Source organism: Odocoileus virginianus, chromosome 1 (assembly GCF_023699985.2).
Source record: "Odocoileus virginianus isolate 20LAN1187 ecotype Illinois chromosome 1, Ovbor_1.2, whole genome shotgun sequence".
NCBI lineage: Eukaryota > Metazoa > Chordata > Mammalia > Artiodactyla > Cervidae > Odocoileus > Odocoileus virginianus.
Window position 1 is genome coordinate 99,572,456 of NC_069674.1, and position 15,504 is coordinate 99,587,959.

The following is a 15,504-nucleotide window of genomic DNA, read 5'->3' on the forward strand; positions in this document are numbered from 1 at the left end:
ACAAAAGAAGAAATCAGGGCTGCTCTTGCCTGTACTTTGGTGCCGTTAAAATTAAGCTATGCTGTATTTCTTTACAATTTCTGCTCAAAGGTTTATAAATGGTACCTATCTTTACATTAACCAAAGTGTTCTTCTCAGGGAATAGACTATGCAAAACTAGCTGAAATCAGCTGACTGAATGCTGTCATAACCTAATTTGAATGGCAACACTAACTGCAGTATATGCAGCATACAGTGACATACTCTACCAAGTCACTCTCTAAGGAAGTGCTCATAAACTGGTTATTCATGGTGAAGGTGCTGGATGCAGGTGACAGCCTATAATTACAGTTCCTTTTAAAATAAATATGTTTATTGTTAAGTACGTAACAATTTTTTACCCTCTTGACATATTAATGGACAGTTCCATAAAGGTAACTTTATTATCTAATACATTAATAACTTTTTCTAAATTACTTTTCATAGATTCTCTATGACTTAAGTAGGCAAAACAACATATTTTTTAGACTCCATTTTTTTTTCCTCCAGATAAATGCAGAACTGTTTCTCCTGGGAGCTAACCCTTAGGACTCTCAAGAAGGAGTGGTGGAGGGGAAGCACTGGCCAGTCCACTGACATGGCACCTGGCCAGCAGTTTCTGATTCGGCCGCTTCCTACTTTCCACTACATTTCCAGTGAAATCATATTAGAAAAGAAAAACTCATAACCAAACTGATACTGAAACTAAAAACAACTGTTACTAGAATGTGAGTCATGAAGCTAAATTAAGAAAAACCTATCCACGCTTCACTATCTTCAGTGCAAAGACAGGGAGGGGCCTTGTGCCTCTCTCACCAGCGGCGTGAGACACCACGTTTGTCCTGAGGAAGAAGCTAGACTCTCCTGTCTCTCCTGGAGCTGTCCTCACACCAGGCTCGCTCACTCTTCGCCTCCCATGCTCGCTCAGAAAGCGACTGCTACCTGAGAGAAAGAATGCAGGAAGGTGGCCGACAGAGGCATGCTGCATCAGCTCCAGGCCCCAAAGCACAGCAGTATAGACAGGGGCAGTCCCAGTAGGTGCTTTGAGAGCAAGGGATAACTTTCTTTCTTTAACTTACAGAGCTGCACGGGGAGATCTGGACATCACACGTCAGCACAGAGAACTGCTTAGATGAGAGGCTGCCAGAAAGCAGCAGCCAGGCTGGAAACTAGGCACACAGGCATGTCCTCCTGACGGAGGTCCAGAAGCGGGGTTTGTGGTTTCAAACGGCGAAAAATTCCTGAGTAACACTGGATACTAAAATGGTTTTTGCCTCATTCAAGATAAATAGATGAGAAAAAGGCAAACCTAAGCCTGTTACTAAATTCTTCAGGTCAGGGAAAAGAGAACATCAACTTGAAAATTCAAATAAGTAAACCTGTGAAAATAATGTATCCCATAAATAAAAGGATATTTTAAGGTAACTCTATGGAATACCAGGATGAGGAGAAAGTGAAGAAGCATGAAAAATGAATGGAGAACACGGAAACTAAAATGTATTAAAAGAATTAAGTCATTTTAGAAGTGCTAAAAAAGCATACATAAACTTGAAGTTAAAAGCATACTTAATGCTACACAGAGTTGAAACATTGATATGTGAGGACACATTTGAGGACAATCTCAGGCACAGGAAAAAAACAGAGAAGAAAAGAAAGGTAAAAAGATAATACTGAAGACAGTGTTTCTAAAGAAACAGAAGCTGAAAAAAAATTTAAAAACTGAAGAAAATATTCACAGACCAAAATGAAAACATAAACACAAACATAGAACAGGAAAACAGATTAGAAAAAAAATGAATGAAAGGAGACCTACTTTAAGAAATTGTGATAAAAAATTTAAAGTACAAGGTTAAAGTAATACAAGTATCAAATGGCTGTTGTCATTAGATTTTTCTTTTACAGTATGCAGTGTTAGTTCAAAAAACACTAGCTTGTGCAATAACACTTTTAGGGGAAAAGGTGGTGAATTAAAATGTTAAAACCAGCTAATCATTATTCTTGTGTCAGTATTAGAGGGGAGGAGAGGTGGATGAATGTATGCGAAGGCTATTATTTTGTTAAATGGTAAAGACATAGCTGCAGGTCTGCCTTCCATGTTGCTGGGTGAAAATATCCTAAGATGAAGTCAAAGCTACTTGAGAGTGACTGTTAGAGAAGAAGAGAATAAACCTGTGTAACTGTTAAGCAGCAGACGAAAAAGTGATATATCCAATAGCAAGCAGGTAAAAAGATAAAACAAAAAGAAGCATGGAAATTATGAAATAAGGTGGTATATGTAAGTTCTAATATTAGAATAATTAAATATAAATGGAGTAAACTGACCAATTAACTGACAGAGACTCCTAGAGTAGTATAACAGTAAGATTTAGGAATACGTTGACTAAAGGAAACGCAGGTGTGAAAAGGATACAGAACGGCTGAAAATAAAGAGATGGAAGAAAACAGATGTTCTGCAGCAAATATGAAGCCAAAGAAAGGCAGAATTTGTAGTAAAATGTGTCATTTAGAAATAAGAGAGATATTACAATAAATTGAAAAGTTGCAATAATCCTGAACATATATGTAGCTAACAACAAGATTTAAAATATATAGAACTGCAACTGCTATAATTATAGGAAGAAAGAAACTGTAGCTGATGATTTTAACTTCTGCTTTTCAGAACTGGTACATCAAACCACAAAATCTAAGCCATGCTACAGAGAAGACATTTGTATTTTTGTATTATTAATCTTATTGATATAAATTTAATGCTTATATAAATTTCATATCAAAGTATAGAATATGTGTGATGTTTACATACATAAGGAATATTTAAATACAACTATTTATGAATTAAACAACAAAAGTAGTCTTGAAAATTCAAAATAGCTACTATACGGAATATGTTTTCTGAATAGTGTCATAAAATTAGAACCCAATAACAAAAGGATAGGAAAATAAAGTAGACATATGTGGAAAGTAAAATATACCAGTAAATAATTCTTGTGTTAAAGAGAAAAGTTGCATATAGCTAAAGCAATATTCAGGAAAAAAATTATAGCTTTAAATATACTTAGCAAAATATAAAGGTTATCAGAAAAATAAATGTATTCAATGCAACTGATACCAAAAAATAAAACAGGAGAAAAAATAAAGATATTGGTAGGAAAAAATACTTATTTTTAAATTTAAAAATAAAAAATGGAAATGTAAAACTAACTTGACAGATAAACTCTAGGAAAAAACTAAGAAAAAATTGAGCATGTTCAAAGGAAAAAAAGAATTAAAAAGGTAACTAGTTATAGCTACTAAAGATTTCAATATTTTAAAGCCATATTATAAAAATATAAGTTAATAGATATGAATACCTAGAGGAAATATATGAATTTCTTGAGAAATACAAAATACCAAAGCTGGCCCAAGAAAAACTTGAAAACTTGAAAAGAGTAATAGCTATTATAAAATGTATTCTAAAAGTCTTCCTCCACAAATGGACATGTGGTTTTACAGCTGAGTAATAACAAACTTTCAGGGAACACAAATTTTGATCTTATGAAAGTCATTAAGTCTCTTTTATAAAAGTCATTTCTGAAAATAGAAAAATAAATACAACTTCTTTACTTATATTGGAGCTAATATAACCTTTGTGGCAGCTTTTGATTAATCCACTCTGGTTAAGACTTTCAATTACTTATAGGTGACACATAATAGAGGGGAGTATAAAATTTGAGAGAGGGTCAGAGAGACTTTAATTAATCAGATATGTTCCATGAACTTGGCTTAAAAGAGTCAATGTGATAAAAATGCCAGTTTTTTGCAAGTTAATTTACTAGCTTAACGAAATTACAATAAAAAATGCAAAGAAGTTTCTTCAAGGGAGTTAAAATGATTCAAGTGTTTTCCTGAATAACTTGAAAAGTAAAGGAATTTTTGAAGAGAAGAGTTGGGTGGATCTGATTTATTTCATTAATGTTTTATATATATTCTAACATTACTGCGCCAAAGATTAATGAGAAAATGAAACAGAATATGAAGGTCAAAGGCAGTCCAGAGTGTAAAGACAAATACTGCAGATAAAAATGCTGGCCTTCCAACCAGAAGGAAATGGTTAAACGAGTATTTAATAAATGTGCTAGCCCCCTTGTCAACTATTTGGGAAATTAAATAACTGTCTTATATTATACAACAAATTCTAGTATATGCTTGATACCATTCATTCACCAAATATGAATGTTTGAATATGAATATAACCACTAAGTATATCCCAAGAACTGTGCAAAGACTGGATAAAATATTCAACAGAAAATAGAGGAGGTTAGAGTTCAGTTGCAAGATACAGAATATGTTAAAAATAGGAATGATTGTGAGAATGTTAGTATAATGCACTTTGTCCAAACAGTATAATGTATACTTTTGGTTGAAATAATATAATTAAGAGAACTCTTTCTGTAATATGAGATTTTTTTACAGACTCCAACACAAAATGCCTCTGCACCTTCACCCCAGATTCTGTGCCTAATTTTGGGCATGTGATGTTAATCACGTAAAGAAGTTTGAAACTGTGGCAGCGGCAGCGTACAGGACACAGATCCTGTGACAGAGCGCCAGGCAGCTGACACTCTGCGGTAAACCCCCGAACAAATGAATATGTTCATAAGTTAAATGTAAAACAAAAGAGAATAAAAGGATTTTAAGTGAAATGACACAGTATTTGCCTGTTTTAGAGATGGTGACAAACGTTCAGCTCTTAAAAGCCAAGTTAAAAGTGCAGGTTTGGTTACTCCGGCTAAAGCCGAATCAGCCATGTCACAAAGAGCGGCCCCAGACCGCAGAGCAGCCCGCAGCGACGTCCGCAGCCCGTCTCTGTCAGGTGCAGGCAGCGCTTCAGGACTCAGAGGCCATGTGGCTCCCGAGCGGCTAGTTAGCTCTACCGCTGTAGAATGGAACAGCCACAAACAAGTAGACAGCAACAAATAACAACATAGAAATGGATGTCTGTGGCTGTGTTTGAGTAAAACTTTATTGATAAAAAACGCAGTGGATCAGATTTGGCCAATGGGCCATAGTTTGCTGACCCCCAGTCTAGACCATGTAGCTGTCTGCACTGTAGAGTCCATTTCAAACAATATTTCTGGAGTATTGAGTACTTGGCTCAATTCAGAAAATGGAGGCTATAACCTTTATTTACTATTTCTGCTTTTTAAGCTCTTTAACTTCCATTTAAAAAAACAAAAACAGGTACTCTGATTCCAGCTCAATTATCTTCCAAAGAGTAGGGATCATATTCACCTGGCAACATGTAAGTTACATAAAAGACTTTTGCCAGGGAACACAACCTTGTCCTCACTGCCCCAAAGTTAGATTGAGAGTTACAATATTCAAGGAAGATTTTTTTAAAGAACAAACAGTTCATCGACTCTTCAGACAATATGTGATTTTAAGCTACATCAGAGCTGAGGAGAAACAGATTATACCACTTCCACCTGGCCACTTCTCTGCATTGTTCTTTGAAGATATCAGTTAATCTAGAAAGCCTTTATAAGAAATGGTCCTAAGATAGGCATTGCTATTCTACTCCAAGAGAATTCTGATCATTACATAATAGTGTACTTCATTGTCACCAAGACGTTTGTGTCTGATTTAGAACTAGGAATAGTCATAAATCATCTGGAAAACCCATATATTCTGCTTGAAGGACTCTGTGAACTATATAAATGGGAATGGTTCAATCTGACTAATAATAACATGTGGAAGAGAAATGGGCATTCTAAACACATTCATTGGGAGACATAACAAATTTCTATATTACTAAGAAAAAGACCATGCTGGTGGCAACTTGGTACTAAGTACAAGTCCCTCAAATACTCATACTCTATAATAATTCCACTGTAAGAAATTATCTTAAGGAAAATGTAGTATTTGTTACAATATTATTTTCAATAATTTAAAAAGAACTGGAAATAGAGGAACTGTTCCAAAGCAAGGGATGAAGTAAATTACATAAGACCCATAAGATAAACAGTAAATAAGCATCATTTTTGGAAAAATATTTGATGACATGCTGCCAAGTCGCTTCAGTCGTGTCTGACTCTGTGCGACCCTGTAGACGGCAGCCCACCAGGCTCCCCCGTCCCTGGGATTCTCCAGGCAAGAACACTGGAGTGGGTTGCCATTGCCTTCTCCAATGCATGAAAGAGAAAAGTGAACGAAGTTGCTCAGTCATGTCCGACCCTTAGCGACCCCATGGACTACAGCCTACCAGGCTCCTCCGTCCATGGGATTTTCCAGGCAAGAGTACTGGAGTGGGTTAACATTGCCTTCTCCGGACATGGGAAGATCCTAAAAATACAGTTTTTAGTGTCAAAAGCAGGAGTTTAACATAGTATATATCCTATAATATCAAATAACACAATATTGGGATTATGAATGACTTCTTGGGCATTTATACAAATCTGTACTTTCCAAAACCCTATAATGAACATAAGCTGTTTTATTTAATAAAACCTTATATGTGAAAAGTACACTCACTGTGACGCTGGCCTCACAAATGTGTCATGAGGAATTAAAAAGGTAAGTCAATATACTAGGTGTCTCCGGTATAACACGAGAACATATAAACTTCCCTGCTGGGCTTCCCTGGTGCTCTGCCTTGTGATGCAGATGCCTGCTCCATCCCCGGTCCCGGAAGATCCCACAGGCCATGGAGCAACTAAGGCCAAGAGCAGCAGCTACTAAGCCCAGGTGCCCTACAGCCCTGCTCGGCAACAAGAGGAGCCATCGCCACGAGACGCTCAGGCATCCTCGGGACAGAGTAGCCCCCCTCGCCACAACTAGAGAAAGCCTGCGTGCAGTAGCTCGGACCCAGCACAGACATAAATAAATAAATAAAAGTTTACGAGTCCCCGTTTCTAACACATCAAAGTTAGATATGAGAAATCTGCAATTATCAACCTTGTTTTTCTTGAATAGGAAAATATGCTTTCCAAGTGGGGTCAGGTCCCTAAGAGACTTGTAACCACAGAACAGTGGTTTTCAAGCCTCAGTGGTTCAGAGTTATTGCAGGGAGGTTGTAAATAATGACATATTTGTTGTCAACAATGGAGGAAGTTCCACGAAAACAACCGAGAGTGAAATGCCTGGGGACACATTCATCACTGTTTCCGTTTTATATGTTGAGGTTCTGAGAAGTTAATCTGGAAGAAGAGTTTTGTGGTTATCTACATTCCCTTCACCCCCTGGGGATCCTGGCCCATTTCTGACAGCTCCTGCCTCAGGACTGAATCGCCCAGGCCCTCCTACCTGGATTAGACTGATGGGCAGCATCAGCCAGAGAGGAGGGTCTTGGTATATTATCACCCTCACTCCCAAGTTGTAGGTTTTAGCAGTAGCTGCATCTTACAAAGCTGCAGACGGTGAACGGCCCGCCTTCAAAAAAAGGTTCTCTCTTTCCCTCTTCACCCATTAAGTCAAAAGATGGTATCAGTTCTGCTGCCGCTGGTCCCTGTGCACTGTAATATCACTTGGTGGTTCTGTTAACTCTGCTCAACGTTCATTCAACCATATTCTGAGATAAAATCAAAAGTTTTTTTAAAAGTGGTTTTTTTTCCTTGAACTTTTTCAAGAAATTGAACTTTCTTCAATTAAGCCATTTGGGAATACCATCTAATCCCTGCTGGAATCTTGTCTAGTTTAGGAAAAGAAAAAAAAAAAAATCCTTTTTAGCAATCACTGCCTTCGAGGAAACCAGTTCCTGAAACTTTCATAAAGCTTTAAAAATACAACCTGAACTTATCACACAAAAAGATGCAAATTAAAGCTGTAGCTTGAAATTATGGAACAGACAAGTTAGAAACTGTCACCATGTCAAATAATGATTGTATTAATTTAATGCATTTAAATTAATGACTGTAAAATGAGATCTACTTAACTTTTTGCCTTGAAATTCAATGAGATTCTGGACAATCTGTAATTGAAAGGCATTCTTTTGAAAACTGATTATTCTTAATATATTTTTCTAACAAAAGTATATACTTAAGAATGAAATGGACAGGTAGAGAAAACTATTTCGCAGCCAGGCAGCTCACCTCTTTGAATTTGTGACTGAGCTTGCTCGTGTCCAGGCCTGACGGGGAGAACACGTCCTCGCTCTCAGGCAGCTCGAAGACTTCAACGGCCATGTCACCGCCAGGAAGAACAGGCCCGGCCTCGTCCTCCTCTTCATCTGTGGCATACTCTCCTGTCTAAGACGAAGGGAAGTTCAGAAATCCAGCTGTTATTACTCATGTGGAGGTGGGTTATTTTTAAAATATTTTATAAAAGAGAAATAAAATATGTCACCAAGTGGTAAAAGTGTAAGTAGGCTTTTGAGTCAGACGTGCCTCATGCAGCTAGGGTTATAAATGTTAGTTCAAAGATCCAAAGTGACATGTCTATGACATATATAAGTGCACTTCTGAAAATCTAACAGCATCAGCAGTATCTTAGTGAAGCAACAAACTATTTTAAATCTAAGTATTGGTTAGGATGGTTTTTTTAAATCTAAGGATGGTTTTACTAAATAAAATTACATTGCTAAGAGAAATAAGTAATTCCTTTCAATTCCTACCACCTGTAATGCATTAAGTCACCCAATACTGACAGAGAAGAAGAAATGGTAGGTCAAAAGATTCACAGAGTTGGAAGGGACCTTATTTAAGCCTTACGAAAAAAGGTCTGGTAGATTAATTCTCCTAAGCTTTAGAGTTCAATCAACTCTGCTTCATTTACTTGTTTAACTAACATGGTGGTTAACTAGTGACCTAAACGGCAAATGAAGTTTCTAACTTACAGCCCACATGGGTGCATAGATTTGCCTGTTTAGTACTACTTTCATAAATGTGAGCATTTTGACAACGTTTTAAAAAAAAAAGGTCACCTAATATTCTAATTTCCAGTTTTTTTTTTTTCTTTTTTTGATAGAACCAAAGATCTGACAATATAGGCACATTATGACATGAGAACCACTGGTCAGAGTCAGCAGTGGTTGTTTGTTTACATGGGTCACACACTTTCTAATACACCACAAGTTCCATAATTCATTATACTAAGCTGTTAGCATCACTCCTTCATGATACCCGTGGACCCCTGTACGTATCTGAGTTCACAACCCCTGGAATATATATTCTTCCTCACCACTACGTTCCTTAACATGATTAGAAAGTGGTTCCTTTCCTGGCAGCACCAGGTTAATTGTTTGAGATCTATACCTTCTGATTTAATTTGAAGATAAATCACTGATTCACAGGTTTGAAAAACAAAGTTTCTTTAATTAACCCCTGTTCCTTCAGGCAGTATTACATTTAATATATAAAACAGATAAGAATTTATATTGCCTTTAAAACATTTCATAGTGTACTGAGTGAGCTATTTCTTTGATTAAAGAAGCTTAGCATCTGATTGCTATTTTATCTTTTGGTTCTACACTAAAGTGTTCTTGCTAAACCTGAAAATGTATTTACTTGACTCTGTTTGCAAATGAAGGAAATCCAGTCATTAACTTCAGTGTAATAATTCCTAATTTCTGAAAGATCATTATTATTGCCATTCTGAATTCTCTCTTTCAAAGTAAAATAACTGCAATTTCCTCCTAGGTCTCATTCTGTGTAATTGTCTTTCTGCCTGTACACTGACATCTCTCCAGGTTCTCAAATTTCTCTCTTAAATTGCAGTGTCCAGACGTACACACAATTTCTGGAGGCCACTGAGCATGATGAACAACAAAGGATGACGCAGCATACTCAGACTCTTCTCCCACACACAGAGACTATTGTCATGAAGACTCTGACTTTGGTGGCGTTTGTGTATACAAGTAAGCTCAGGATATTTGATACTGGGCAGTGACTTTCCACACTAGTTACACATTAGAACTCCCTGTTTCCCCCACAAAAAAAATCAGAGATGCCTGACTGAAAGGGAAAGCAGTGGCTGGCCTCCATGTTGAAACTGTATAGTTCATCAGCACCTGGAATCCTAGGAGTCTTTAGAAACGTCTGAAATGACCCGAACTGTAAACATCACTCTAAGGACCAGTGGCACCGGGAGGGAAGGTAGCTGAACAGTGGGGGCTGGGTGTTCCCAGGGCTTCCTTCTGTGGCATGATTAGTTCCTGTAAACCTTAAAAGGACTCTAACTCCAGACCTGGTTTGTGTGTGTGTGAGAGACTCTGTACATTAATTCATCTTCTATTTATACATAGTTTTAGAGCTAATAGGTACTTGATGAATCCCAGGGATGTTAACGAACAGAAATGTAGCAAGACTGGCAAGTACATGATCTCAAGACACCCTGCTGACAGTTCGGATTTAGAGGTGTAAAACTCTGCACTTATTCTTAACCCTGTAGTTACAACCACCAGCAAGTATGAAGGCCTAAGCTCGGTATATAAAGTTCACTTCTATATCACATCAATTTGATAAACATCATGAATGACTCAGTAAAATCTGAAGTTAAATTTCAAGTCTGATGACGGCATAGCACTTTTTAAACCTTAGAGTTGAAATGAATGATTTGATTTTCCTTTAACAGCTTGAAAATAGATACTTCTTCACCATGTCTAAGGGAATGAACATAAATATGTGCCTAGGAAGAGGCCTAACCTATAATAGGATCTTGAAAAATATTTTTAAAAAAATGAATCCAAGAATGCCAATTGCATTTACTTGGTAATATCTATAACCTGCTAGGAAGTTTTCTAACCTATCAAGAAAATGCCCTGTAAAGTCATTTGATGAGAAGGCAGCATTATATCACATTAATTTTTTAACACTCCTTTTAGTGAATAACAGGATTAGGGTTTGTACAATATATGCAGTTCTCACCTCTAAGTGTAATTCTGGCTTTGTTATCCATTTGAGGCATCGAAATTGTTTTTATAAATGTAAGTCACTAAGAATTGTTTTGATTTGTTTTTTCACCTTGCCAGTCTCCTTCTTAATACCCAAACTGCCTGCAATTCTGTTAAAATTTGTTATCTTTCATTTCATCTTTCCACCTACTAGTGTTTTCTCTAATTAATCTCATAAGCATCCTGAGGACAAGATGAGTATTTTACTGTCTTTATTCTACTATTATTTATCAGAAACTCTGAATATAGTGTTTAAAAGTATGTTGCCATTCTCTCTCATTGATTATTTATCACTCCCATCCTAAACAGGCTTTAGAATAAAGTATGGATTTACTACAGAACCCCATAAACACCTGGAAGTTTAAAAGTTACATTTAGTAGACTCAGAATATATGTTCTTCTAATTCTTTTATCTTTGTGGAAAATGGAAATTACTTTTATGGTTAGTCAGCAAATATAAAATAAATTACATGGACTGATTCAGAATTTCATAAACCTCAAAATTAAATTGGATTGAATTTGACATTTACAGAGGAAAATTGACAATGTTGTACCCCCCCAAACCTGCTACAACAAAGTGTTTCCATTGGTATCCTGATCCTTCTTCTCTTTATCTCTTTATTCTGAAAATACTCAACATCTTTTAAGTAAACAGAAACTCTTGAAAGTTCTTTGTCCCAACTTGCAAATCTACTTTAAATGAGGCAAGAATATCTTGCCATTTCATCATCTTATCTACCTTCTTGACTAACATCTTATATTTTTAAATAGCCTCCCAAAGGGGTAAAAAAAAGAATAGTGATTTTTTTTTTTTGTTACTTACAATGTGCCCAACACTGTACATTCTTTAAAAACTGTCTGATATTACTATACCATGTTAACTTGAGAAAACTGAGGTTCAGAAACTTTCCTCAAGGTCAATTAGTTATGTTCCTGAAGCTACACATTTAACATATCCCATGGCCCATGCTCTTTCTCCTATGCTATGCTGTTTGCAGTCTACAGAACTAAAGCTTTGCAGAAAAATAGATGGAAATACATTCCTTTCATTTTTCTCCAACCAAAAGCCCTGGTGCATAATCCTGTTGTGTTGAGATGCACTCTCTGCATCTTTGAACCTTATCCTCAGTTCACTCTGAAGACGTGCGCCTGCCTGTAGTGAGCCCCAAAGTTCTTGTCCTCTTTTCTCTCATAGTATGCTCACCCTGGGCAAGCGCACAGAAGTCTCCTTCAAAAGGTTTGGCTCACAGGTATGCTGACTGATGTTTCACGTAGTACTCCTTCTTAATATAAACCAGAACCAGAGCTTGTATACTCCAAAGAATTAATGCACTGTCTCAAAATGATGAAAAAGATACTTGCAAGGCAAAATGAGTGTGAAATTCCTCTAGATTTTTATAGCTTTTCTCTTTTGCATTTCCTTTTCATTCTAATTTTCTTGAGCTATCAGTCTTCTCTGAATCTCTACAAAGAATTTTATCTGCTTTCATAGATACAACTTCCTTTATACTCATATTCCATCAGAGGATTTGATAAAGACTCATAATTACAGTACAACTGACAGCTTCTGCCTCTTCCGGGTGTCCTAGAGGGACCAGAAGCATGGAGACATGCTAGAGCCTTGAAAACTCAGGAGGGCCGTAGATCTCAGAATAGGTTTTACAAAGGAACAGACAGTATCTGCTATAGCAACGACCAATGAAAGAGACTTGGTTTTGAAATCACTTGGGCCTGGGTTCAAATTTCAGCTCTTGATGTTGGCGAGGTTACTTTTCAGATCTAAGTTTCAATCGCCAGATCCATAAAGTGAGGATACAAATAGTTCCTTAGAGTAACAAGGTTTTCATGACATTTAGTTAGACGGCGCCTGCAGAATATTCAACATGAGGGCAGGCACATGGCAGATGCTCAAAGTGACCACTGCTGCTGGTGGCAGCACTTATACCACATTAGAACAGGCTAAAGCTTCACCAAATCTTGGAACCAGACATCTGTTTGCTTTCGGTCTCACAAACATAATGTCCTAGAAACCCTGGCCACACAGATCTTTTAAAAGCAAACCAGTCATCTTTGAAGTAACACTTCTCCCTTTCCGGAACTCACTCCTCTCCCTGGGGTTCTCGGCTTTGGAGTCGGCACTAGCTTCCACCCAAGGTCAAGCCAACTTCCAGGTCTCTGTTCTCCTCACTCACTGACCCCCCCCTTCCCCTAACGGTCCAAATGAAGATCCATCTCCTCAGCACATCCTTAGCTGCCGCCTTTAAGACTCTTCTAATCCACCTCCTAATGTTTCTGTGACAAGCCATACCTTATCCATAAAACTTGGCTCTTTTTTTATCTGCCTTCTCCCAACAACTTTTTTCAATGGCACATTCCTTGAGGATGCCAGGTATAATCTATGCCTGTAATTCCAGTGTGGCCTCGCACACTGCTTGGCATGTAGTAGGCACTGAACAAATGTTTGCTGAATAAATTAATAGTTTTAGCCACATCTACACAGCACGGTAGAGCCTGATTTTCCTGTTGATTCTCAGCTTTCAAGTAAGAAATACGGTGAAAGCACAGCTGCAGCTGGGGCCTCATGACCCTTCTGGGGATTTTCTGTTGTTGTTAGGTTCAGCCATTAGCAGTCATTTTTGCTGAGGCAATGTTTTTTCTGGTAAATTCAGGGAAACTAAATGGTGCTAATCATAAAAATAGCCTTAATTATGCAGCTTTTGTTGGAATTTGTTTACTGGAATTGAATTTGGTTATATATATTTTCAGACTCAGTTCTGTGGGAGGACAGAAGAGAGTTGCTTATTCTCTGGAGGAGGAAGATCTCAAACTAACACTTTAATGTTTAAAATTCCTCAGTCTGCGCCAACCATCCAGAGGACTTTCAGCAAAAGCATCCCCATCTCTGAAAAGGCATCTCTCTTCCCGTCTTCTGTCAGTTGACTTCTGTGTGTCCAGGTTTTGTAACGCTGGGCCATTTGATCTCTTTTCATGTCAATGGGAATAATGACACCTTCATAACATTGTTGGGAGAATTTCTAGCAGTGATATATTCGAAGTATTACCCACAGTGCCTGCTGCTGCTAAGTCGCTTCAGTCGTGTCCGACTCTGTGCGACCCCATAGACGGCAGCCCACCAGGCTTCCCCGTCCCTGGGGTTCTCCAGGCAAGAACACTGGGGTGGGCTGCCATTTCCTTCTCCAGTGCGTGAAAGTGAAGTTGCTCAGTCATGTCCGACCCTTAGCGACCCCATGGACTACAGCCTACCAGGCTCCTCCGTCCAAGGGATTTTCCAGGCAAGAGTACTGGAGTAGGGTGCCATTGCCTTCTCCAATCGCAGTGCCTAGAATATGCTAAATGACTAGATGACTATGATAATCATCAGGACTATGATTATTTCCACTGTCTTCTTTTTCTCCAAGACAATGCCACAGAACAGTACAACAGAAAAGAGCACGGCTTGGGAGCTGCAGAGACCAGGGCCCCAACAGAGAAAAAGCAATACCACTGTTGTGTGATAGTGGGCAAGTCATTTAGCTTGTGTCTCCTGTGATCTTTTCCTTTATAAAACGGTGTGAAAAATTCCAATCTCATAGGTACTGAGAGGACTCAAAGAAATAAAATATGTAAAACATCTGACAAGATGTACAGCTCAAGACATATATTCATTTCTCATTTATCAAGTCATTCAAAATTTTATCTTTGTTTTCAGAATGTTTTCTGAAATTTCACTCCATTCTTACTGTCTCATCACCAAATCAAGAAACATCTAACATCTCTATCTCTATTACTTATAATGCCTCTTGTGTTCCCTGCCTTCAGATGCTCAGCTCCTGAAGGTAGGCAGATTATTAATAATCTGCTGGCAGATTATTCCTCCTAAAATTCTGACCAGATAGATTTAAGATTTGCCTGTACAATCTTCTGTAAGAACTCAAACTCATCTTTAACCCTTCTTAAAATTTTCTAGTAATTGTGGTAGATCATTCAAAAACTAGAATTAAGACTTTACAGAATTGTAGTTTTCTTTAGCTCCCCCCACCCCCGCCCCTGCCTTCCTGTTCAAAAGTATACTCCTCAAAAGCTCTTTACCACTATGGTAGGAAGGCTCTAAAATAAGCCCCATTGATCCCTTCCTCATGGACTTCTATAACCTTTTGCCTTGAATAGGCACTGAATCTAGAGACTCGCTTCTAACAAGCAGGATACAACAAAAGTGATGCAATGTCACTTTTAAGATGAGTTTTCAAAAACCTGTGACTGGCATCTCTTTTGTCTTCTTGCTCTTGAAAGCCAAGCCACCATGTTGTATGTAGTCCTATGGAGAGGCCCCTATCACAAGAAACTGCTGTTTCTGGCCAATAGCCAGCAAGGACCTGAGGCCTGCCGAGTTGGAAGTGGATCTCCTGCATTCAGTCAACAGCTGTGAGTGGGCTTGGAGCAGACCTTCGCCAAGTTGAGCATGTGTGTGACTGAAGCCGTAGCTACAACCTTACTTTTGGCTTTGTGAGATAGCTTGAGTCAGAGATATCCAGCTAAACTGACCTATAGATACTGTAATCTGTGAGTATTTATTTTAAGTTGCTATGTTCTGGTGGTAATTTATTATAGAACAGCAGAAAGGGGGG

General features: G+C 37.9%; 1 protein-coding gene across 11 annotated transcripts in view; it reads right to left on the reverse strand.

Annotated features, from left to right (window-relative positions):
* Positions 1–15,504, reverse strand: part of PPP1R9A (protein phosphatase 1 regulatory subunit 9A) — a 320,114-nt gene that overhangs the window by 62,733 nt on the left and 241,877 nt on the right. For all 11 annotated transcript variants that reach the window (XM_020882684.2, XM_070471334.1, XM_020882687.2 and 8 more), the window contains one exon: positions 8,082–8,237. In XM_020882684.2, coding sequence (XP_020738343.2) covers positions 8,082–8,237 — 156 coding nt within the window. The remainder of the gene's footprint in view (positions 1–8,081; positions 8,238–15,504) is intronic.